Genomic DNA, 25,655 nt, shown 5'->3' on the forward strand with positions numbered 1-25,655 from the left:
GCACGCCATCAAAATGAGCATGTCACAAATCTCTCATTAATCATCGGTCTTCGTGCACATTCAGTAACCTTTCAGTGAGTAATAAATGATAAAAGATTATGTTAAAATGGGACTTCTGAAGAACACTCCCAATAGGCAATGCGCCAATACCCAATCTGAAGTCCAAATTGACCAGTTCAGTTCCTAAAGTGCAACAGTATGTGTGTGTTCTGTATTCATTCTAATTAAAGTATTAAAATGTACAAACATCTCACTGTTTTCTTTGATTTTTGTTTTTGACCTGTAGCTGGTCTGGTTTTTGGTCGTTGTTTTAATTAGCAGAACACATGTCCGCTTATGTGAACCTGACCCAATGAATAAATTAGTGGGAGCTGGACACTCCATTAAAATACCCACTTCCTGGAACCATAGCCTCTGAAAACTCCTCCTTACGCATCTCTGTTGTCTTGCTCTTTCACTGTGACTCATGTCTGTGCTCTGCTAGGTCGTCATACAGCCCACGAGTCTAAACACTTATAGGTCCAAATGAGTAGTCAGCAGATGTACCTGTGTGTAGTTAAGGAATCATGAAGACTGTGTGTAGTTAAGGAATCATGAACCAAACATAATAATGGTAATATCATCTTTGGTTTTCTCATGTTTGGCCAGTCAGGCCAGATATATTGCAGCTTGCAAACTGTGCATTATTCCATTCCATGTCTGGCAATTACATCTATCACCCCCCAGCAAAATGAATACTTGTCTCTCTGCTTAAAGTGAGTAATTCCTGCAAATTTCAGAAAACATGTCTGTCATTACATTGACATTAACTGTCATGAATGAATTGTACAGTAATGTGGGATAATGTTTGAGAGCTATGCATTAACATTTGAATGTCTTAGCACACTAGTGGCTCAGATCTGTACACAGAGCACAGAGCACTCATGTAAACAGAAAATGATGGTATAATGGATTAAGCACATAGATTATATGCTCAGTAGAGGCTAAAGTTCTGTTTCACATTCCTTCATGCAAGGGTTTTTTGAGACTTAGGCTGCTGAGCTATTTTATTGTCCATTGTAATATTTATTTTTGATATTTGCATAGGTAATCAATTACTTAGTTGACTCAGTTATGGTTTTAGTTTATAAATGAACTCTCCAAGGAAGGTGACATCCGTGCAGGGTGAGTTCCCTGGAGGGTGACATCCGTGCAGGGTGAGTTCCCTGGAGTGTGAGTTAACTATGGCTTACCTAAATTAACAAATAAACAAAAAACCCAAATGTCTTAGATTAATAATTAATGTTGTGCGCCCCTGCATTTTGCATGAGCAACTGCAATGTTAATGAAACTTTTGTGCCAAGTATCCAGTGAGTAAATGTCAAGATTACATGACACTGATGGAAAGCCCTTGACAAGGCTTTTGATAAAGTCACTGTTGTAATCAACACTTTCTAAGCTCTTGACAGACACCTCACATATGTGACATGTAATGCCATGCCAAAGCCATGCAATGGGGGCTACGGGCCGATTAGTGAATTTCACATATCCTCGTTGGCAAGTCTCGGCCAGTGGGGGGAAATGAATCTGTGTGTGAGACACCTTACACCTGCAGAGCACACGACAGATTTGAGACAGCAGCCCACTACATCAGTGCTCAGAATTAGTTGTCTTGAGCAGGGCATTTACTCCGTAATGGTTTTAGAAATGCAACAACGTCTTGCAAGCCTAAAAGCACTGGCTGTGTTTACCCTCACAGTAAACGGGAAAAGGGTGGTCAGATAGTTTGACTGTCATAAGATGAATAAATAAATAAATTCCCCCGTGCAAAGACTAGATTCAGGACAGTCATTAAAGGAAAGTTTCAGATTCCAGACGTTCCTCTGTGGGAAACATCAACTGCCATTAAGAAGACACTGAAGTGCGGTGAAGAGCCAAACCCTCATTGTGTTACAGATTAATTCATTTGCTCCCTCGTCTTGTTTCACTACTAATTTCAGTCAGAGGTCCTTCATCAGCTGTGCAAGCAAAGTGCTTTTGAGTTTATAGGAATTTGTCACAACATTCATTCCATGAGCATCTAAAGTTCCAAGCATGTAGATCTTTGAGTTTCCTAATTTCAATGCTGCCATAGCAACAACAGGCAATGCAAACAGGTGTCATTTATGCAGCATCCATTAGTATTAAAATGCCTCTGGAAATGACAAATCCTTCATGCTGATGGTCCGAAGGTGTTCAAAAGGATCAACTGTTATCACACATTCCTCATCATGCATTGCTGCACGAGTTCTATACTTTTAAAGGCCCCGACAGTATTTTTCATCCTTACTCAGAATGTTATATTAGCAGGAAAAATGTGATTATCTTCATACTTCTGCTTCAGTTCAACATTTATTGGGCACCACAGAGTTGTAATGTGAGGCAGACACATTCGCTGAGAAGAGCGAGATTAATTAGGAGCAAATGCAGAATCAAAGTTTAAAGTTCAAAAGGCTTTTATTGTCATTTCAGCTATATATGAGCACACAGCAAAAACGAAACAATGTTCCCAGACCATGGTGCAACATAAAACAAAACAAGTGCAACAGACAACACTCTACATGAATGCAAACAATACAGTACAGTGCAATAATGTCATACAATAAATAAATACAGGACAGGACCAATACAAAAAGAACAGTGCATTTATTTTAGCAGTACGCAGTACTGGGAATTTGTAAAGTGGGCTGTACCTAGGAGTCAGTGACATGCTATACTGAACATAGCAGTCACTGGTAGCAACCAGAGCAGTTCAAAGTACAGTGCTGGTTTAGTACAGTACTCTAGCAGCAAGGAGGAATAATGTGCAAGAGTGCAAAAGGAGTGCATATATGTGTGTGAAGTTTGACTTCAGCAACTAGTCCGATACAAAAAACAATGTGTGTGTGTGTGTGTGTGTGTGTGTATGTATGTATGTATGGATATGTATGTGTGTATATGTGTGTGTGTGTGTGTGTGTACGTGCATGACTGTGTATAAACATGTGTGTATATGTGTTTGTATAGAAGTGTCCATTTGTTGGAATTGGAATTGGAATTAGCCAGAGTTCAGGAGTCTGATGGCTTCTGGGAAGAAACTGCTGCACAGTCTAGAGGTGCGGGATTGGATGCTGCGGCAAAAGGGTAAACAGTTTATGTGAGGGGTGTGTGGGATCTCCCACAATGCTGGTGGCTTTACGGATGCAACCTGTTGTGTAGATGTCCGTGATGGAGGGAAGAGAGAACCCCCAATGATCTTCTCAACTGTTCTCACTATTCTCTGAAGGGTCTTGCAGTCAAAGGCGGTGCAGTTCCCAAACCAGGTAATGATGCAGCTGCTCAGGATGCTCTCAATAGTACCTCTGTAGAAGGTAGTGAGGATGGGTGATGGGAGATGGGCTTTCCACAGCTTCCGAAGGAAGTAAAGACGTTGCTGGGCTCTCTTGGTAATGGAACTGGTGTTCAGGGTCCAGGTGAGGTTCTCCACTAAGTGAACACCAAGGAACTTGGTTCCTTGGACAATCTCCACTGAGGAGCTGTTGGTGGTAAGCGGGGAGTGATCTCTCCATGCTCTCCTGAAGTCAACAACCATCTCTTTTGTTTTGCCAACATTCAGATACAGGTTGTTGACCTTGCAGCAGCTCACCAGTTCTCGCACTGGAGTCGTAATCACAGTCCAGGGTCATAGAGCCACAGCACGGAGAGTCTGGGGAAACATGGCAAACAAAAAAATACAAAAAGCACATGATACCAGAAGAGAGAAAAAGGTGACAATAAACAACACAACCTACACGACCAGAGGGTAGGACTGACAGGCTTGTACTAAAAATAATAAACCGCGAGCATGAACGAGGGTTAACAATGACCAGCAACGACAATGAACAAACATAGGGTATATACACACGGACTATTGAGAAGTAAACAAGAGACAGGTGATACAAATGATGGGAGAAGAAAACAAAACTAAGGATGAACAAAAACAAAGACATAAGACAGTGTGACCAAGGAGACAGGACGCTAGGAGGGGCCAACCATGACAGTAACCCCCCCACCCCAAAGTGCACATCACCAAAGTGCACAAAAAAAAAAAAAAAAACATTAAAAAAAAAAAAAAACAGAGCAGGGACTGGAACAGAACACTGAACAGAAACATACTGAAGACGACAAAAGGTCCAGGAGGAAGGACGAGGAGATGCAACAAAAGACAACAAACGACGAGGGATGGGATGGGCTGGAGCCAGCAGAAGACACGGAAGCAGACACGACAAGCGGTAGGTCCGAAGGTGTCGCGATGGCGGGTCCGGCAGGACCGGAGGAATGGCCATGGGACCAGGCCTGGTGTGAGGCACAGGAACAGGAACTGGCAGGGTGGTATCTTTCAGCCCCAAAACAGGAACTGGCTGGCTGGTGTCTTCCACACTAGGAAAAGACACCAGGACAGGAGAGGTGACACAGATAAAGAACCCAGAGCCTTGCTCCCTCGCTGCGTCCTTGGTCGGCTGGTCGTTTGATTTTTTAAAAATCCAGCCACATTTTTCTCATATAGATGGACATAATCAATGTTACAAATTATTCATAAGCTGAGGAACTAAACTCGAATCTGTAATCATCACGCCAGCTACGCGGAAAATGTTGCCGCTGGCAATATACCCCAATTTATAACAAAACTGCCAGGTTTTCAGAGTAGGAATAATAATACATCATGTTAACAAACTGTTTTAAATATTATTACCTCAGTCGATTGAGTGCATTTCCCCTCTGATGATGTCGAATCTTGAATATGATCAGCGTTTTGTCCTGATGAAACGAACTGAATGAAAAATGTTCCCGAATGTAACATCAATTAAGCCTGCTGCACAAACCTCTTATCCAGTGATATCAACTGTAGCTTAATGGCAGTTTTCAGATTTACAATCGGTGGTTGGGCAGCTGAAATGCAACAGTTTCAGTGACATTTTGCTTCTGAAATTTGAACGGGATGACGTATTCAGGGTTGTCTGTTTAAACCAGGAGTGTCCAAGTGTTTTGTCTTGAGATGGTTAAAGTCTAGAAAGGGGGGAAAATATACAAATATAGAAAGTAGGTTCAAATAGATTTTTATTGTTACTGATATAATTTAAAAAAAATTATAATAAAATGAATAATTCACAAAGTTTTATATATATATATACATATATATAGTATAAAAATATGTTTGATCTCTCATAGGATAAGGAGATAACCATCAGGTTTAAACTGATAGAAGGTTTTTTGTTGTTTTATATAATTTTAAGACACATTACCTATTTATTTTAGGAAATGGTACCATCTGCAGGACACTTGCAAGTACATGTAGGATAACGCTAACTGCCCTTTGTCAGCAAGCATGAACACACAGATGACCACGATTGGCTAGTGCCGTGGTGATTGACAGGGGGCAGAGTACTGTCATCCCGCCCACCCAGAGAGTAGCACCAGTTTACTCTCTTTGCCTCCCATCCACACGTGTGAAACACAGTACCCATGTGTTGTTTCCGATTGTTTTGTTTGATAGATTAGTACCAAAGCTTCATGTTACGTGTTTCTAGGGTTCTTATTTTTGAGTTATATTTGAGTCTTAATTTTGTGACTCTTTCTGTGTCATGGTGCCTCTATAAGCTTCAGAAAGTAAGCGTCAAGGTCAGAAAGTGATAACATCCTCAGAACAGAGGCCTAACTCACCCCCTCACGTATTTTTCCTGTCTTTGTCCTGGTGTAGTCTGTATTAGACTAGCACTCTAACCCTCAAGATAAAAGAAAAAACTTGGGTTTCTCTACGTATGCAAATAAATATTGAAAATTGGAGGATGAACACTGTCTCCTGACTCTCCATTGCAGAAGGCAGAACCACTAAACAGCGGCTTTGACTTCATAGATGACCGGTCAGAGGACCCTTTACAATGGTCAAAACCATGTGCAATATAGGATATGTGCCATCCAAATGGCGTAACTGCCCACCTCGTTGGCCCAGTAGCTGTGTTACTGATCACACATTAAAAACATTTATCTTCTAGTTTAAAAGTGAGATAATCTAATCTACACCACAGTAATCTAATCTAATCTAATATAAACCACAGTAATCTAATCTAATATAATCTAATCTAAACCATAGTAATCTAATCTAATCTAATCTAATATAAACCACAGTTCATATAGAGTTGATCATTTCATTTTGTAGAGGGAAAGAAACAGCCTGTAGTCTGTTACCTGTGCTGGAACAGCATGCGATGTCTCCTGGTGGACATCCAGTCAGTGTGTGTACGGGGACCCATTATGTGTGCACAATGGACTAAACAGATATCTCGCAGTAGTGTAGTTCTAAAGTATAATAGTATGTGATTAAATTTAGTTTACACCCCTCAGTGTTTTTTGATGACACCTTTGACATTTGCCCTATTTACCACTTTCCAGGGAAACTTTGTGCAGTGTCTGTCACCATTTAAGTTTGACCATATTTAGAGCCTTAAACCTGAGATCTTTGTTTTCCATTTTTTGGCTATCATGGACATTGCCTTTAGAGTAATGGGGAGCAATAGGACATTGTGGCCTGAGCGTTTGACTTTACACATACCACTTCAATAATGTTATCTACACAGAATCATGCAACTATGCCCTGCTGACCGCCTGGGGGCAATCAGCAATCATGGGCTTGTCTCTGCTCACAGGATTACCTGGGTCTACACCCTGGGCATGGGAAACCCTTTCAGCCACTAGGGGTCGCGATTGCCTTGTTTTTTAAAAATTAAGATATTAGTGAAGTTCCTAGATAAGAATTAATTAATGCGAATATTTGGCTATCTAAGTAATGTTAATGATTAGCTGAGTTAATATTTCAAACCAGTTGCCAGCTAGTAAAGTAATAACAGTAGTTCAGAATAGCCCAGTGAAGCTATTGTCTGTAAGACATCTAAAAGTGTCCTTTTGATGCTTATGATGTTTTTTTATGCGAGTAGTGAATGCTGAAGCAGGTTTGTATGTCCAAATGTATTTATTCTACATGCTTTATTCTATTTGTTTTAATGATTTCACATCTCTGTCCCCCTCCACTTGCTAACCCAGCCTCTATATGCGGTTCATGCCTCCTGTTCCAATCAGTCAATCAACCACACAGAATTACCACTTTCCCCCACCCAGTCATACGCAACTCTGAATGAACTCCACCCATTTCTCAAGTTGCAAAGAAGCCACAAGGCCCACCTTGCAAAAATTTAGGACACTTCCTCGTAAGACACTTAAATAGGTTATAGAGAGACGCACACTCTTTATCACAGCTACTGTCACATCACTCCGTGGGCAGACACATCACTCCGTGGCTGTTGCTAGGGTGGATACGGGGGCCGGATGCTGCCTTCGTCTCTGAGTTTAGACCTCAACCGTCCCTCCGTCGGGGCTCCCAGTTCCTCCTTATTTCCAGTTTGTTTTTAATTGGTGTTTTTAAAATAATAATGAATTGGATATTTGTAAGGGAAAGGAAATTGTTTTATCCCATGAAAAAGAAAGTTGTGAATAAAAGCATTCTAGTAAGTTTGTCCTTCATGCTCACTTTGCTCATCTCTGTTCAGTCAAACGAGGAGAAAAACACACTTGCACTAGATGTCACCACAGCGCATTTTAGAGAATAAACAAATCTGCTCAACAACAGAAATATGTAACACAGATTAAAAAACAATAAGACCAATGCACCACATAACCACTCTAAATCAAAATGAAACTGAAACATCAAATTGGGCTCTCCTTTTTAACATTACCGTTTGTTCAGGAGGGACTGGCCGAACAAACAAGAGAAAGACGAACGAGAAAGGTAACCAACAGCCGAGGGATGGCGAGTGCTACCTGAAGCGTTTGGGAATGGCTGACAACACAAAGCAGACAAACAAACAAATAAACAAACAAGAAGCTATGGGCAATACCCAACAACTCAACAGACAACAAAAATATGAATATTACAAAAACAACATAGTACACATAACCAAGAACATTATAATGACACAATAAATAATATATTGACAACTTACATATAAATACATTAAAACAAGGCTATCATCCCACAAGTTCAGTGAACACTTAATGCTCATCTCGTAGACAGGCATACAGAGATTAATACGTGGTAAACAAGTGAGAATTGTTAGTACTCAGGATGGATCCATAACAAAACCATTCAAATTCCATGTTATGTCTTATGGTATATCTAGTTTAACATTAATTATATTTCACATTGTCAGTTATCCATTTTCATGTTATTCTGGTCTGGATTACCTTGAACCTTGCCATGTGCTGTCTCGGTAGTCTGGCTGTGCCTGCAGCTATTGTCAGACGTCCAGTTAGAATAGCGTCCTAGGCCCGGCATCGTCTCAGCCGGTCATTCTACAGTCTCTTTGAATTGCACATTTTTCTTCATTTGACTCAATTTTATGTTTATGTTTTCGCTCGACGGTGTCTTGATTTTGAGGACCTCATCGCATCGGTGGAGGTCGTCCTCTTCCTCGGCCATAACCCGGTGGAAGTCCACGGCCCGCCCCTGGTAAAGGTCTAGGATGCCTCGCGGTTGGTGGGCGGGTCATAGGCCCCCGGGGATTTGCAGCAGCCAATGACACATCCTTCTCAAAGTTCACTAGGTTCACTGTTTTTCCATTGGCTGCTGTCCCTGTCTTCCCGGTTACTTTTGGTGACTTACCAGGGGGCTGGCTAGCTGGTTCCTCTAAAGTTTAAAAAAAATTCAAAATTTCAAAAAGAGAAGGTGAGAGACATCACTGATAATATACTTGGTCTAGTATAGTAGGATATTCTGTCTTCCTGCTCCAGTCAAAAACCGCTCCCCACAGTAAAAGAAAACTGAATTCTCGAATCGGACCTGTCTAAGAACTGTCTGGACATGATCCTAATATTTCAACGTACCAGTGCTGATATAGAGAATCAGTGCAGTAGGCTTATCTTGCTAGGTTAGCTTTTGCTCGCTAATTTGCACTGAGCAGGAAAATCTAAAACATCCATTCATCCACCTCTGAATTAGATTGTAGTTTGTTAAAGAGGAGACGCTAAACATGGACTGGACTGTACATGTTAAATCTTTACTTTCAAATCTTTTCATTTTAATGCTAGATAGGTAGCCAGCTCCATGAATTCTAGTAATACTGAGATTTATGGGAGTTCTCATCACAAGGGAACCCTCAGTTTGGAGCCTTGATTACCTGACTCACGTGTGCTGTGGAATGAAAGAAAATAAACACGAAACTCAGAAACACACATTTACATGCGATAAATAACAGTGGAGGTGGTGCAAAACAGGTCACTGAGAACAGAAGAGGACAACAGAAGGCAACCGAAGATTTCAATGAAGCGAGCAGATGTGGGGCTACTGACCTGGCTCCTCTTCAGCTGGTGGTGGAATCAGGGATTTGTTAGGCAGAAGGTCCTCCAGGTCCTTCATGACCTGGTTGGTGCTGTCTTTATTGTTCCTCCGGTTCTTTTCTTCATCTCTTTGCTAAAAGCAAATGAGAGGTTGTGTTTCTTGTTTCAGCAGCTTAGCAACATAATAGAAATTACAGACTAGAGGAACCAAGGAAAACATTGCGGCTTGTTTCTGATTCCACCACTGTGCCTGTGGCTGGGTTCAAAACTGGCACATACCATTTGCATTTTCTTCTTCAGGTCCATGTTGGCTTTCTGGTAGCCCTCAGAGACCGTGTGTAGATAATAGATAGCCAGCCTACATAAGAACAGACCACAGCATAGGGATCACAACACAGCCAGCACAGAGACTGTCTGAATGATCAGGTAACAACACAGACAGTGCAGAGACTATGTCTGAATGATCAGGTAACAACACAGACAGCACAGAGACTATGTCTGAATGATCATGTAACAACACAGCAGAGACTATGTCTGTTTGATCATATAACAAGACAGCCAGCACAGGGACTATGTCTGTTTGATCATATAACAGCACAGACAGCATAGAGACTACGTCTGTATGATTCTATAAATGAATTTCCTCATCAGTGAAGGTGGGTGTTCTTGTTTTTATTTATTTTTTACTAGTGACCTCATTTGTGTTATATTTAAGATCTAAGCTTACACTGTATGTAAAGCATTAGATGAGGAATTGTCCCAGACTGTCATTTGTAATATCTATATTGTATATTTACTTACCATAGACATTATATGAGTAGTGTGAGGGGGATACTGCCCTCACACCACCCAACCTAACACATTATATGAGTAGTGCGAGGGAGACACTGCCCTCACACCACCCAACCTCACACATTATATGGGTAGTGCGAAGGAGACACTGCCCTCACACCTCCCAACCTCACATATTATATGAGTAGTGTAGGCAGGAATTACTGGAACATGTCCCCTCCCCCCAAAAAAACAACTATGCCTGTGGAGAGTATATTCACAAATTACTCACACCATGAGAAGAACAATGGAAATGATGAGTCCTGGGTTGGAGGCATAGATGAAGATATTGGCCATGAAGGCCGGAAGGTTCTGGATCGTCTCAATAACCACATCATACATCTTCTCTCTTCCACTGTTTAGGAGAGCAAACACGAGTCAATACACACAAATCCACTTTCTGTGCATATAAGAAAATTATATAAAAAATAATCCTTGCCACTTGTGAGGACGCTTTACATTTTTAGAAAGCATGTGTTTAGTTAAGTGGTTATGCAGTTTGCTGGTTGATTATAAAGTACTTTTGCCCTGTACATATGACTCTTTGGCTCCTTGATTCCTAAGAATGCTTCAATAGCTAATTAGAGACAGTAATTAGAGACAGTAAAACACCCAGACATAAACAAAGCACAACCACGTTTATGAAGCTGGTGACCAGAAATAGTCAATAAGCTAATAATTTACAAGTAAAAACATATCAATTAAGAGAAAGGAACCTTTCACTAGGCGGTAGGTCGGTATAGCAAAATTAGGATCTACAAATGTCCATATACATTTACCACACATGCTCTACCAGGTGAGCTACACTTTCAGCAGAACAGATGTGGTGTGAGATCACTCAGATAAGGAAAATAACAAACAGCAGCTAAAGGCATAGACGTTTGGGAGAATCTACAATTAAACCATTTTTTCCCCAAATAAACATGTATTGTCATGGCAAATAACTTTAAACTTAAACTTTTTTAGGTTGGTCTAAGAATTTTATACTTTTGCACAGTATATACTCTGTCTCTCTGTCTCTGTGTGTGTGTGTGTGTGTGTGTGTGTGTGTGTGTGTGTGTGTGTGTGTGTGTGTGTGTGTGTGTGTGTGTGTGTGTGTGACCTGAAGGGTCCGCAGTCAAAGGAAGGGGACATGGTCATCATGGTGTAGATCACGGGCATGAGACTGAGGAAGAGCACAAGAAGTAGGATGCCCATGTAGAAGTTGTTGGAGCGTGAGGCCTTGAACACTCTCTCATGAGGAACGTTACTGCTCATCACTGCCCAGCACTGGAAGTACATGGAGGACACCAGACGCAGGATGTTTATACCCACCAGCCCCGGGGCATAAAATGCCCCCATCCTGAAACACACACACACACACACACACACACACACACACACACACACACACACACACACACACACACACAGTCATATATCCACGTCTCTTTCTGTCATATAAAAAAAAAATTTTTTTCAAAGCGGTTATCTTATATCAAGTTTCATATACACACCAGATCATTCCCTGGTTGAAAATGAGGCCGAGTACATTTCCACTGATATCAAACTCTCCATAAGAGGGCTGCAAAACATGATCACACAAACGCAAACGTGAGTAATGAGCTTCAGTTGCTATGGGTGGAGATACTTGGACTGGTGCATTTCTCTCTCTCCATTTCTCTCTTATTCTCTCTCCCTCTCTCTGTAATTAAATGCCGTGAGTGGTGTACTGTGTCGGTACTTCTCTGGTTGTTAGGTATCAGCTGTCAGGGTATTAGATTGGATGCGAATGACGTGTACATACAGACAGAGGCAGAAATATTGGTACTGAGGGTCAGCCGTGGTGAACTAAATAATAAATAAAAAATAAATAAACATTTGTTACAACTGTGTGCGGTTATGGCAGCCTAGTTATATGGCACCTTCGAAGCCAGATACTGAAAATGAGAGCAGCAAGCCAAAAAGTCAGATTCTTTTATTATTACTAAAGAGAGTTCCGTGTTTTTCACCTCTACCTTCTGCATCGTGTTTCCCTGCCAAGAGCAGAAATGACCACACAGTCGCTGCCTCTAAACGCGGGGCTACAGAATACCAGGTTAGGGACGCCAGTCATTTTTGCCATACCATTTCCATTTGGTTTATCATTTTAAATAATTCATCATAATTCAATAGATTTCTGTTCTGTTCAGTGGGAAATAAAGAATAATGGATTAGTGAACTTAGATTAGTGAAAACTGAGGGTTTCTTTTATAAGTGAAAGGGTACCAATATTTTTGGCCATATATATATATATATATATATGGATGGATGGATGGATGGATGGATAGCAGCTTTAATCAGAACCAGGGCAACCAAATGATCTATTCAGTGTTATGAAAATGTCGTATTAGGTCAAACAGAAAGTGAAGTGTTTACATGAACTTGAATTACTTTCAAATTTTAGTAACTAACTACAAACTGGCATTTGATTCATATTCAGTAGACATTTCATTAGGTCAGGTGACTGGTCACTCAAGCAGTTTATTTAAGTACTAGGCGTGTAAAAGCAAATAGAGGATTACAAAACCCCATGTGAATGCACTCTAACAAACTGGAGCGTTGGGAATTTGATTTATAATACCACATGTGAACGCACTCTAACAAACAGGAGTTTTTGGAATGTTCTATATGAGCCTAGTCATTTCTTTACTTTAGTATACATGATTTACATTTTGAATTACAAGAAAGGTCCAGATTCACAATCGGAACCATCCAACCAAAAGTCACACTTTGACAAATTAAAAGGGCTTGGGGTGGGCAGCGAGGTTAGTATAAAGAACAATGAGAACTCACGAAGCCAGCCTCCAGGTCCCAGCACCAGCAGTAGTTGAGAAAACGCACGATTAAAGCTCTCAAGAAGTCCATGATCAAGATGGTTATATACGTCACTTGAATATCTGACACCGTTAGCTTCACAAACTCCTAAAGGAAATAACAAAAAAAACTGAAAAATAAAACTGTAATAACACAATGAGAGCATCATACCCATTACAAGCTGGGCCATGTGATTGGTCAAAAGACACCTTTCATGTAGGCATCAGCTGGGTACAACCCTTGCAACCTTTGATTTTTGCCAAAGTCTTTCAGATTTTTCACTGAGCCGGAGTCCGTTCCCACCTGCTAGGTCTCCCGTTACAGTTTCCAACCTCTTACGTTTAGGGCTAGTACGTGCTATCTCTGAAAGGCGGTGGCATCCGTTCCTCCTAGAGGTGCCACAGGAGACCGTCCACCTACAACGTAACGCTGAGCCGAACACGGACCCGACGTCAGGCTGTGGTGACAAGCCAGTCGGTCATCTTTCGTCGCAACCCAAAGGATCAAAAAGATCCAAACAGCTGACCCTGCACTGGCAGGACAATGCTAGGAAGAAGAATGTGCTATCTCTGAAACATATAACTAAATCACTACATCTCTGAGAACTGCCACTAACAAATGAAACTTACTGGAAAATTCTAACAGCTCAATTCTTTATGTGTCGTCAGCTGAATAGCACCACTCCATATGGCCAGGAGCAGAGGACTTGAACTGCCATGTGCACCCAAATGAGTACCGCTTGTACTCTCGCAGGAGTCGTGTAATACTGCACTCTGGCGAGGTAAAAATACTTCACTTTGATGAGGTGGGAATACTACTAAAAGAAACGTACCCACTGTGTCTTTTTTGCTGACCATTTGCAGCAGCCAAAATTGTGCTGATGTTAACGTGGTTCCTGTGCGCGCTAAAATGATAATGGATTCAGGATAATACCCACAATGCCCACTTGTGTCTCCCAGCAGGGTCCCCTGATGACATCGGCAGGGGCGATGTTTGGTGGGGGGATGTTCTCGGTCACGTTGTAGTACAGGGTGTAGTTAGCATAGTACTGCTGCAGGGCCCAGAAAGTTTCATTCTTTATTAACTTCTCATTTTCCAACTGTAAAAAAAGAAACAGAGAAACAGACTGCACTTGGAATTTTAAATATTTTAAAATAACAAACCCTAACCCTAACCCAATATTTTAAAGGGACCTTCTGTGTGACTTAGAAAGTAATTCTTTTTTTTCATGTTTGAGATTTTTATTATTATTATTATTATTATTATTAATGATTTGATTTTTTAAAATTGTGATAGACACAATGTGGAAATGAAGACGATTTTCAAGTTCTGCTCAAGCTTGTAAAAATCAGTGCAGGGCAAAGTTGTAACTCCTAGATAATGACCACACCAAATATTTAAGACATTTTAATATTCAGTAGAAATCAGCATTTGTTAACGTATATTAGTGAAAAATGTGTAATTTTGTTTGACAATAAAATGGGAAAGGTAATTGGGCTGTAAAAAAAAAACAATTTTTGGTTGTGGCTAAAGATTTTTCGGACACCAACTACATACAGTTCAAGGGGGGAGTGTTTTGGATAAAAACCATACCTAAAGTAGCACTCTCCAGAAAGGCGACCATATTTGTAATACCTTCTCATTGACGTCATCAATAAGGGCAAACAGGAAGGTGTAAAGGTTGCCCAGGAAAAGGGCAAAGATGCGTCCCAGCTGCCATTTGAGGGCGATGCGGGGGTGGTAGTCCTCCAGCTCAGCAATGGTCTCAAACAGAGGAGGACACACCAGGCCCAGCAGTGACATCACAAACTCAACCTGAGGGACACGAAGGTATCTTTAGTATGGGGAAAAAAAATCTAGTCATTCACAAATCAGAGCAAAAAAAAAAATGAAGACTAAACTAACTAACGACATTGACCAAACAAAAAGTCATTGATTAAAGCCACACCACTGAAATTTAATTGCAGAAAATGCAGAGTATATTAAGGGGTTAGTGACATATGTTCTGTGTGTATGCTGCTCAACATTTGAAAATACCAATAAAGGTAACCTTAGAAAATCAGGATGTTGTACAACAGTTGCAATGAACGTAGTTCTGCTAGCATCTTCCTAAGGTTCAAACACTACAGTCAGGACAAAGACAACCACGAGGAAAAAAAAGTACCTCATTTTTCTGATACCAGGATAACTGACTGGGATCCATTTTTGCATAGTCTTGTGATCTTTTCACAACAAAGTAGATAAGATATCCACTGCCCCCCAGACAGCACAGGATTATCGTATTAGCAAGAACACGCAGGAACCTCCTGAGGTGAATGTTCTCATTCTTCAAGTTCTCCTGCTCATCCACAATAGATTCCTGTAGGCAAAAGATCAGAGGTCAATAGGGGTCACTCTCCAGTGCTTTGCAGAACATAGAGGACAAACCTATTCAAACCTATTCAGATCAGATTAGCTTTCAAATCCATTTCTGGCAATACTACTGTTGATGACGGGCTTTATAAATAGTTCAGTGTTTTTTTCACGTCTAGTTGTGATGTCAATTCCGGCCAATCAGCTAGCTAGCTTTCCCCTTTCACATCATGACAACCAACTCTATGGCAGCTGAACTTGCTGCTAATTAGCTGCTAACTGACCTCACATCAGGCCTGCCCAAGCATACAGAGATCCAGTGGCTAGTGTGATGGAGAATAACAGGGGACAGTGTAATGCCATCCTTCCCACTCAGAGCAGGGATCCCTTGGACTCCCAGCCACAGATGGTTGTGCCATTGTCAGGCTTAAATGAAATTGCAAGGTTTTTTGCCATTTGGGCCATTTCAGTTATTTGGGGTCCACTGGAAACTGAATACAAAACAAGGTGCTGAACCAGTGTCTGCCAGTCAGGTTCAGTAGCATTGTTCCAGAGAGCCAGATAACACCCCACGCCACCCCCCACCGAAACACACACACACACACACACACACACACACACACACACACACACACACAGTTGTGGAAGAACATTTTCGATGAACAAGTTGTATGAGACTCTAAAATAAGTCTTAACGTAAAGAGATTTATGGCCATCCAGTGTGCATATCTGACAGATGAGAAATCTCTGTTAAGGCTAATTAGCCATTTTCTTATGGTTTCATGTTTTTGTTGTTTTATTATACACTGCCTGGCCTAAAAAAGGTCACCACCTGGATTTAACTAAGCAAATAGGTAAGAGTCTCCCATTGGATAAATACTGCATGGGTGATTATGTTTCAGCTGGCAACAATTTATTTAATCCTAACTGATGCAGTGAGTAGTTTCTCATTTGTTAAACAACCATGTCAAAAGACGCATACTGTGGTCATAGAAAAGATGTTAATCTGTTTCAGAAGGGTCTAATTATTGGCATGCATCAAGCAGAGAAAACAAATAAGGAGATTACTGAAACTACTAAAATCGGGTTAAGAACTATTAAGAACTTCTAGTCTGTAAATTATTAACAAGTGGAAGGACAGCGGGGAAACATCTTCGAGGAAGGAATGTGGTCGGAAAAAAATCTTGAATGATCGTGATCGGCGATCACTTAAATGTGTGGTGAAATCAAATCGTAGAAAAACAACAGTATAACTCAGGGATATGTTTAATAGTGAAAGTAAGAGCATTTCCACATGCACAATGTGAAGGGAACTCAAGGGATTGGGACTAAACAGCTGTGTAGCCTTAAGAAAACCACTTGTCAGTGAGGCTCAAATTGTGAAAGAGTGGTTCAGGGAGCATGAGACATAATTTTTACACATGGATTGGCCACCACAGAGTCTAGACCTGAACCCCACTGAGAATCTTTGGGATGTGGTGGAGAAGACTTTGTATAGTGGTCCAAATCTCCCAACATCAATACAAGATCTTGGGGAACAATTAATGCAACTCTGGACAGAAATAAATGTTGTGACATTGCAGAAACCTGTGGAAACAATGCTACAGTGAATGCATGCTGTAATCAAAGCTAAAAGTGGTCCAACGAAATATTAGAGTGTGTGACCTTTTTTTGGCCAGGCAGTGTATTAATACTAGCACAGGGCTACTAGCCTCGCAATGGCCATTCTGTGTACATTTTTATTTTAGGTTTAGTTCACCCCCCTCCACCCCACACCCCTTAGTTTTAACATTGATTGTGTGCCACTCTAAGGGTGTCTGCACGGTCCTGCTAATAACTACAATAAACTGAACAAACTGAAAAACCAGAGGCAATAGTGCTACACAGATAAAAATCAAATTGTTGATTATAATCTGGAATCTGAATTTCTTAACATAAAAAACAAGTACCAATCCAGGGTTGCCCAAATCATGCCTGCCTACCAGAGATGGTGCTTTCCTATACTAATCTGTACTGAGTCAACGGCTAATTATCAAACCCTTCACGAAAACCAGTCTGGTAGGTTAGCGCAGGTTACTCGTTTCGCACGAGATACTGCCAGAGTTCATTGTTTCAGGTTTAAATAGTTGTTTAAGTAATGGTATAGAGTTCCGAAGCCTCGTGCGACTGACCTTAAAGCTGGTCGTGATGGATGCATACTTGTTGTCAGCTGTCTCTGGGTTTCCAATCAGGTAATCCCAACTGGTGAACAGTTTCCAGCAGAAGATGAAGTCACCTTCGTCTGCACCATCACCTCCCTCGTTGGCGTTCCTGGCCATCCTGCTCACAAACAGTTACCCACTCCAGCAAAAACACACACTTCTAAAAGCAATGGACTTATTCAGTTGTGCAAACAGAGTTGATGGGGACATAGTATGTCTGGGGCATGTGTGGTTTCATTAGCCTTATCATGACTGTATATGCCTCAAAATATAACAATGTTATTGATCAGAGACGGCTTTGAGGGGGTGCCAGGTGGAAATTTGCTTTAGAATCAGTAAGACCCATGGTGAGGAACATTTGTCAGTAACGTTCAAAAAAAATTTTTTTTTTTTTATTTATTAGCATACTTGTAATATTTATTTTCAAAATTAGCATACTACTGTTGCACTTTATTTTCTCTTCTTGCATTTTATTCCATTTTAAATTGTAACATTTTTAATCTTCTATTAGATTCTATTGTATTCTATTGTGCTTAATTTATACTGTATCCTTCTCTAAAACACTTTGTAAACCTTGGTTAAAAGGTTCTACACAAATAGGTAGACAGATTTCTATAAAGATAGACAAGATAACATTATGTAGCATGACTACCTAGCATCCATACTGTTGTATTCCAATAAAACACCTCTCGCATTCATCCTTAAGACACAGGGAAGTCAATACTGCATGAGAATGAGAAACTCACGTTCTGATCACAACCAACAGGCTGTAACCAAAGATTCCAATTCCAACCAGAAAATATGACAGTGGTAGACGGAACTTCAGCAGTCCAATAGTGTTCTGGTTGTTATAGTAACCATAAAAGAGAACGGAGTACTTGCAGTAACCCTAATGAAAAAAAAAAAAACACAAAACAAATAAATTCATATTTTTAATTTTAATATTTAATATTTATGAGTGTAACAACAACATCAAAAAAAATCCTCACGCCATATTCAAAGAGGACAGAGAAGTCCATAGCTGTGTCCTGCTCATCTCTTGGGACTGTTTTCCTTGGAATGGAGCCATACGGTAAACCCATCAGGACCTCCAGAAAAAAAGAGACAGAGGTGACTTTACAAATGTCTTGAGTCACTAAATCACTGTCCAGAAATGACTGAGCACTCAGTTATTGCACTATGTGTATACAGTTATCAACTAATTGTGGCTAATTGGTTTCTTTTTAGGTCTATGGTAGTAGACAGATCAAACATGTCTCACTCTAGCAGATTAGTGACCCTCAATTTAGAAAACCTTTGCTCTGATGAAAGTTGATTGGCTGAGAAATCAGGGTTCTCTGACTGGAGTTTTAGCTTCCACACTGTATTAACTTTTTGGATAGCTGGCCCTTATGAAAGCGAGGCATTATAAACTGTATTTACCTCAGGAATGACAACAAGTCCAAACATGAAGCCAAAGAGAACCATATTGAGGCCATACATCCACCTGAGGAAGATGAAGTAGGAGGCTACGGAAGAGCCAAAGTGACCTTAGAGAGAGAGAAAGATGAGGACGGACGGGGTCAGCAGGGTGCTTCACGTAGCCGTTACCGTTAATGCAGGTAGAAGCTCAAATTAAACCAACTTTCTACTTCTTTAATTTTCCTCTCCCAGGGAATGCATGCTGTCCTGAAGTTTTCAAAGTCTCGATTGAACTTGATCAATTTCTGAGAGCAAATAATCAAAAAGAGGAAAAAAATAAATAAATAAAAACATGAAAATGCATTTAGACAAAACATGAACAGTGTGCCAATGGTTTATCATTACGTCATTAAGGATTGTGATTAGCGTCATGGTAGCGTCATGGTAACGACATGTTGTACCTTGGTCATCATGACTTTGAAGGCATAAAGCTTCCTCCCTTTGCCTTTACCCAGAGCCCCTTCAAACGTCTCCACAAACTCTTGGGCCTCCCTGTCAACCAATCACAAAGACAGAAAAGAGGTCCTGCTTAAACAACATAAAATATCTTACCCACGAACTGATCTTCAGGGTCAGTTCATGGCTTCATACCCATTCATGGATTAGGAGGAGGTTAGGCGGTTGGGGGGCGGGGGGTGAGCAAGTTGAACATAACCACTTTTAATAGCTATTTTTTAGACTCACAGGACCATGAACAATTTTCTTCAGAGCCCATATGGCCAATGAAAATAAAATAAAATACAAATATTTTTTTCGCATGGTCCAAGGATAAATTTAATCATCTGCTATAAAAATCCACTACTTCACTAGATACTTTTAAGTAGTTCTGATTCCACTAGGTGTTGAAAGTGTCCTGCAAGAATCTTAGCCTGCACAGCACTAGCTGCCTACCAGGATAGCTACACACAGCACTAGCTGCCTACCAGGATAGCTTCACACAGCACTAGCTGCCTACCAGGATAGCTTCACACAGCACTAGTTGTCTACCAGGATAGCTTCACACAGCACTAGCTGCCTACCAGGATAGCTTCACACAGCACTAGCTGCCTACCAGGATAGCTTCACACAGCACCAGTTGTCTACCAGGATAGCTTCACACAGCACTAGCTGCCTACCATTTGGCATCACACAGCACTAGCTGCCTACCAGGATAGCTTCACACAGCACTAGCTGCCTACCAGGATAGCTTCACACAGCACTAGCTGCCTACCAGGATAGCTTCACACAGCACTAGCTGCCTACCAGGATAGCTTCACACAGCACTAGCTGCCTACCAGGATGGCATCACACAGTTGCTGCAAATTAAATGCAGCTGTCACTGTTTGTGGATCCCCCTTAGAATCACACCATTACTCTCAACATCGCTACAAAAGAAAACCCCACAAAGTTGGCTGTTTTTGAGATACCGACCCCGGCTAGTCAGCGTTGACTGTGCCTCATTCAAAGTCGCTCAGATTTCTCGATTCTCCCTTTCTAATGTGGATTCACACTGAAACCAATTCATGGAAAATGTGTTCATCTTCTATTATTCTGCACTCCAGGCTCATGTATCTAATTCCCAAACAAATGAAATATATCATAATATATTATATAATTATATAATATATGTATGCATTATGAGTTTTGCCTACCAGTTTTGAAGTGAATAACTTATTTTTTCTTAGGCCTATGCTGTCTGTCAGCCTTTCGAGGTTTGTTAACGTCTATCCAACTCTTTCTTCTACCAGCTGATGTATGTCAGTGGGGAGAAAATAGCGAATGACAAGTGCTTTGTTCTGTTTAATTGGTCAGCTCACTTCATAGATTACTCACTTGTTTATAGTTTTTCCTGTTGTGGAGGTTTTGATGGGTTTGAGAAATTACAGCTCCAATCTCCCACTTTTTTCACTACTAAAGCTAAAGGCTAGCATACCGGACAAAGTCCCTCTGCATTTACACGTGGAAAATCAATCTCCCTGGAGGCATGAGCACATGGGATAACACCAATTCTAGAATATCACATTCCACCAGTGACTAATCTTCAGTGAAACCTGAGATGTCGGCAAGTTAATTAACTGCTGAAGTGTTCATGAATGTGTAGACATTTAAATAAATTTGACAACATGTGTCAAATTTGACATATGCCCATTATATCAAGCATTAAGGAAACTCATATCCCAAATTCAATACAACCTCTGTTTTAAGCATTGATGAAGGTTCGGCAGTAGGTAATACTACCAGCCAATTTTCCAGAAAGGTGATAAGCAAATCAACAGAAACCCACCCGCTGGTGACCAGCCAACAGTCCACTTTGCCAACCAATAAAGATGAACCTTCCTCAGGGACCCAACCAAGTATCAGAACCATCAGAACCCCTTGCCACAAATTCCTATAATCACCAAGGTACCCTGTCATCTAACTAGCCATTCATGAGGAATCCTTTTAGGGTACACAGGAAGGCAAAAGCAGTCTGTGCCAGATTGCCGTCCTCTCGATCAAGGAATACGTTTCTGTTCCTATGACCTTTAGGGCAGCTAATACAAGCCCCGAAGGCCAGCCTCCTGTTCAGGCTATCAGTGGATTCCTGAACAGTGTTTGTTTCGATTACCACTTAAGGGCACTTGTCCAAACTGCCTACTCTGCCCCAAGGCTGCAAGGGATAGTCTGAGGTAAGAGTTCACTTCGAGGCCACAGCGTAAGGGAATCAAAGAGTGTGGTCAGCCAAGCCAAGTTTCAGTTTCTGCTATAGTCTGGCAGATGTGGACAGAGTCACAAAGCCCTTCACGTGACTACAGGAATAAATAATCTAAAGACTAACTGACTGACTTAATTATTTATGTATTTATGTAAAAAATTCACCAGAGGTAAAATATTAGTACTTCTGTTAAGTTACTTAAAAAGTAGTTCAGCAAGATACCCCTTACTCCAAATGCAGTTAGCCAAACCAAGACCTGTTTTGGTGTAACATTTTTTTAAAGAGGCGATTAATGTCTTTAGCCAATTATTATGATTATGACCACGTATCACCATCATACAAACTGAACAAATCATACAAATAATCTCACACTTGCCTCAAACTGAACTGAGTTTGTTAATCTCAAATAGATCATACTGATCTACAAAAATAGACAAAATTCAGTACTGCAGATACTACAGTTCTTTACATGCAATGATATTTAGAACTTAAAGATCCCAAATAAACAAGGCTATTTGAGATTACCTATGAACTTGACACAGTGAAAGGTAAGTGACAGCAGTGATACTGGCATAGTGGTGTCTAGGTAGTGACTGTGTATAAGTGTATCAGGCACAGAGTTTTTAGACTGTGTTTTAGAATTTGTGTCTGTCAGTGTATCTCAGCTAGCAGAATGGCTGTGCTCAGCGGCTTCAAACTCACAAGGTGTTTCTAGAAAATAAATACCTGTAATAAAGTGGCAAATTGATGTAGGACACAGCCACGCTCCACTAGTTCCCCCTAAAATTAATATGCTTTTAATAATTTTAAAAAGGCTACAAAATTCACATAGTGCAGAATGATAAAGCAATTCAATTTGGCAAAAAATTGGTACATTTTCATCAGCTTTTTACTGTTGAAAACACTGAAAGCAGGACCTATGTGTGTAGATCAAGGTAATGTCACCAAGCCTACTTTGGCTAAAGTGTCCGTCTAACATTGTCCATAACAGCAGCAAAGAGGAGTGACCAGTACAGCTTCTCTGGAGCTCCAGAGTCACGCCCCAGACCATGCTAGGTGCGCATTGTGGATGTTACAAGGAAGAAAAGTGAAGAGAGAGGCCAATTTACTTCAAGAAGTTGAGTCTTCTCTTCATACGCCACGGTTTGTTCCGAAGCATCGCAATCTGTTTCTTCTTCTCCTCCACCTCCTCTTTCAGCCGAGCCATTTCGCCTTCTGACAGGGACTCGGCATCCGACTCGCTTCCCGAGTGCGAGCTGCCAGAGAGCATAAGCAAACCTCATAATCATATGACCATGCAGCCCCGACAAGATTATAAAAGCTCAGAGTCACCATATGATCATTCAGCCTGGACCAAACTATTAACTCCTTATGGACCTGGCCCACTGCAGAGTGAAACTAAAGTATAAATATATAAATATCCATCTAATCTAGTCTAAAATACAGACCTAGAAAACCCAGACAAATTTTGCCATGCTCCAGAACATAAAGTGGATGCACTGAGTATTAAAAGGGACCTATAATTGTCTAGTTCAGAAGTAAAACATTCAAAGCAAAAAATCTGCACTTCAACCTTATAGATTCATTTTAAATTACTGTGCTGGAGCACAGAGCTGAAAGGACAGACGCTCATACCTGTGGCCTGTACCTCTGCAGAAGCCCCTACCTGTGGCCTGTACCTCTGCAGAAGCCCCTACCTGTGGCCTGTACCTCTGCAGAAGCCCCTACCTGTGGCCTGTACCTCTGCAGAAGCCCCTACCTGTGGCCTGTACCTCTGCAGAAGCCCCTACCTGTGGCCTGTACCTCTGCAGAAGCCCCTACCTGTGGCCTGTACCTCTGCAGAAGCCCCTACCTGTGGCCTGTACCTCTGCAGAAGCCCATACCTGTGGCCTGTACCTCTGCAGAAGCCCCTACCTGTGGCCTGTACCTCTGTAGAAGCCCCTACCTGTGGCCTGTACCTCTGCAGAAGCCCATACCTGTGGCTGTCATGCCTCTTCTTTTTGTCAGGGGTCTTTTCTTTCCCTCCTTTGCCGGTGCCCTTCTTCTCTTTGCTGTTCTCTTCCTCTTTTTCCTTCTTGCTCACTGCTTTCCTCCTCCTCTTCTTCTTTCCTTCGTCCTCCTCGCTGTTGACCTCTGTGCCATCGCCTTTGGCCACTGCCTTCTTCCTGCCAGTCACCTTCTTCGTCCGCCCCCGAGGCCGCTCGTCCTCGCTCTCCTCGCCGCCCCCTTCCTTCCGCTTTTTGGGCCGCCGCTTGCGAGGAGCCTCCTCTTCCTCTTCCTCCTCCTCCTCCTCGCTGTCTGCGGGTTTGGCTTTCTTCCGGCGAGCAGCGGGTTTCGCCCTGGGCCTGCCCCTTGCTCTCCTGTTGGGCTCCTCTAGAGAGCCGCCGAGGAGGCATGTTAATGCAGGTGAACACTGAGAAACTTATTACTGCATACTGAATACTGAACATTACACCCAGCATACAGCATACCCAATACTGAACCATACACACTGCATGCTGTGTACTGCACATCGCACAAAGCATACTGAATACTGATTACTGAACCTTACACACCAAATAATGCACCTTATATGCTGTATACTAAACGTTTATTACTGAAACTTACACCCTGCTTACTGAATACAGCACCTTACAGACTGTATACAGAATACTGAATATTGCACCTTACACACTGTTTACTGAATACAGCACCTTACACACTGTATACTGATTACTACGTTACACACTGTATACTGAATACTGAATACAGCACCTTACACACTGTTTACTGAATACAGCACCTTATACACTGTATACTGAATACTGCACATTACACACTGTATACTGAATACTGCACCTTACAAACTGTATACTGAATACTGATTACTGCACCTTACACACGGCAAACAGCGTGCTGAATACCGCATGTTACACACTACATACTCTCTACATACTGCAGACTCAATACTGCACCATACACACTGCATACAGCATATCAGTGCCTATCAAATAAATAAAGTGTATATGTTTGTGTTAGATACAAATGATGGGTACTATATTTCACACTCTGAACTTGTACATATTAAAACTGGAATGTATTAAGAACTATTATGGTAGCTAGCAGGCAGAAACCAACATAGCAACAGACAAATAGAACCTTTAAAGTCCTCGGTTTATATCAGTATATCACATAAGATGATTAATTGGGAAATAAAAAGATTTAGCACAGGATCACATAACTGAGGTAATCGAATTGATCCATGAATATTAAACACATGAACAAACACCCATACACATCAACACCCACCCACTCACATACATACACACACACACACACACACACACACAGGTTGTCACAAAAGGAGAGAGAACATTTCTAATCCTGAAAGACAAATCTCCAATCTTACCATCATTTTCACTTTCATACGCAGCATCCATCTTCACCCCAACTAAAACACACACACACAAAATCCAAAGTTATGTATAATATATAGACTGAAATTCTGTTAAGGTTGTACTACAATACTATATTAGGTGATATGTTAAATGCATATACATGTTCCCTGTCTATAAACTCCTCCTGGGGATATCGCAAAACTCTTTCAATAAAAAAAGAAAGAAATTCATGAATAACAAATACAATTAAACTCCAACAGTGTTTTCTTTAAATACAAACATCAACTTGAGTTTGGACAGAAAGGATGAGCACTGACAAAACAAAAATCAGTACGAACATAAAAAAATGAAAAAAACATTAATTATCCACTTACCATCATCCATGGTTATAGTGATGTCATTTTTGATACGAGGCATTGTGGCGGTCAGTGAGTGGGCTTCGCTCAGCTGATTCCCATGAACTACAGGCTTCTGCTAGCAAAGGCACCTGGGACACACCTGAGCAGCAGATAGTTCTCCTCATGTGACAGATGCGTCTCTCTGCAGCTTGAGCATCAAATGT

At 41.1% G+C, this 25,655-nt stretch overlaps 1 protein-coding gene across 2 annotated transcripts; it reads right to left on the bottom strand.

Moving 5' to 3' along the window:
- Positions 1–7,613: 7,613 nt before the first annotated feature.
- LOC113590285 (transmembrane channel-like protein 2-B) lies at positions 7,614–25,606 on the bottom strand. 2 transcript variants are annotated; one of them, XR_004776084.2, is made up of 21 exons: positions 25,468–25,606; positions 25,105–25,146; positions 23,693–24,089; positions 22,826–22,972; positions 19,444–19,534; positions 19,206–19,287; positions 19,004–19,110; positions 18,571–18,669; positions 18,328–18,470; positions 17,552–17,699; positions 15,193–15,387; positions 14,664–14,843; positions 13,966–14,127; positions 13,008–13,136; positions 11,690–11,757; positions 11,296–11,535; positions 10,426–10,548; positions 9,642–9,720; positions 9,375–9,495; positions 8,271–8,712; positions 7,614–7,866 (listed from the first exon to the last, which is right to left on the bottom strand). XR_004776084.2 is itself a non-coding variant. In XM_027030346.3 (20 exons), exons 1-20 carry the CDS (start codon positions 25,508–25,510, stop codon positions 8,468–8,470), a joined length of 2,841 nt encoding a protein of 946 aa, XP_026886147.2. In that variant the 5' UTR covers positions 25,511–25,606; the 3' UTR covers positions 7,614–8,467. The 2 variants fall into 2 exon arrangements, 1 of the variants encoding a protein (XP_026886147.2); XM_027030346.3 differs by having other exon boundaries at positions 7,614–8,712.
- Positions 25,607–25,655: the final 49 nt, after the last annotated feature.

The sequence above is a fragment of the Electrophorus electricus genome, chromosome 1 (assembly GCF_041902795.1).
Source record: "Electrophorus electricus isolate QZ-2024a chromosome 1, ASM4190279v1, whole genome shotgun sequence".
Lineage (NCBI taxonomy): Eukaryota > Metazoa > Chordata > Actinopteri > Gymnotiformes > Gymnotidae > Electrophorus > Electrophorus electricus.

Excerpts from the sequence above, each read along its gene's own strand:
- LOC113590285 (XM_027030346.3), bottom strand. The coding sequence starts at position 25,510 with ATGCCTCGTATCAAAAATGACATCACTATAACCATGGATGATG. Across the intron at positions 18,670-19,003 it reads GACTTGTTGTCATTCCTGAG|GTCCTGATGGGTTTACCGTA; the intron begins GTAAATACAGTT and ends TTTTTTCTGGAG. Across the intron at positions 17,700-18,327 it reads CTGTTGGTTGTGATCAGAAC|GATGGCCAGGAACGCCAACG; the intron begins GTGAGTTTCTCA and ends GTTTGTGAGCAG.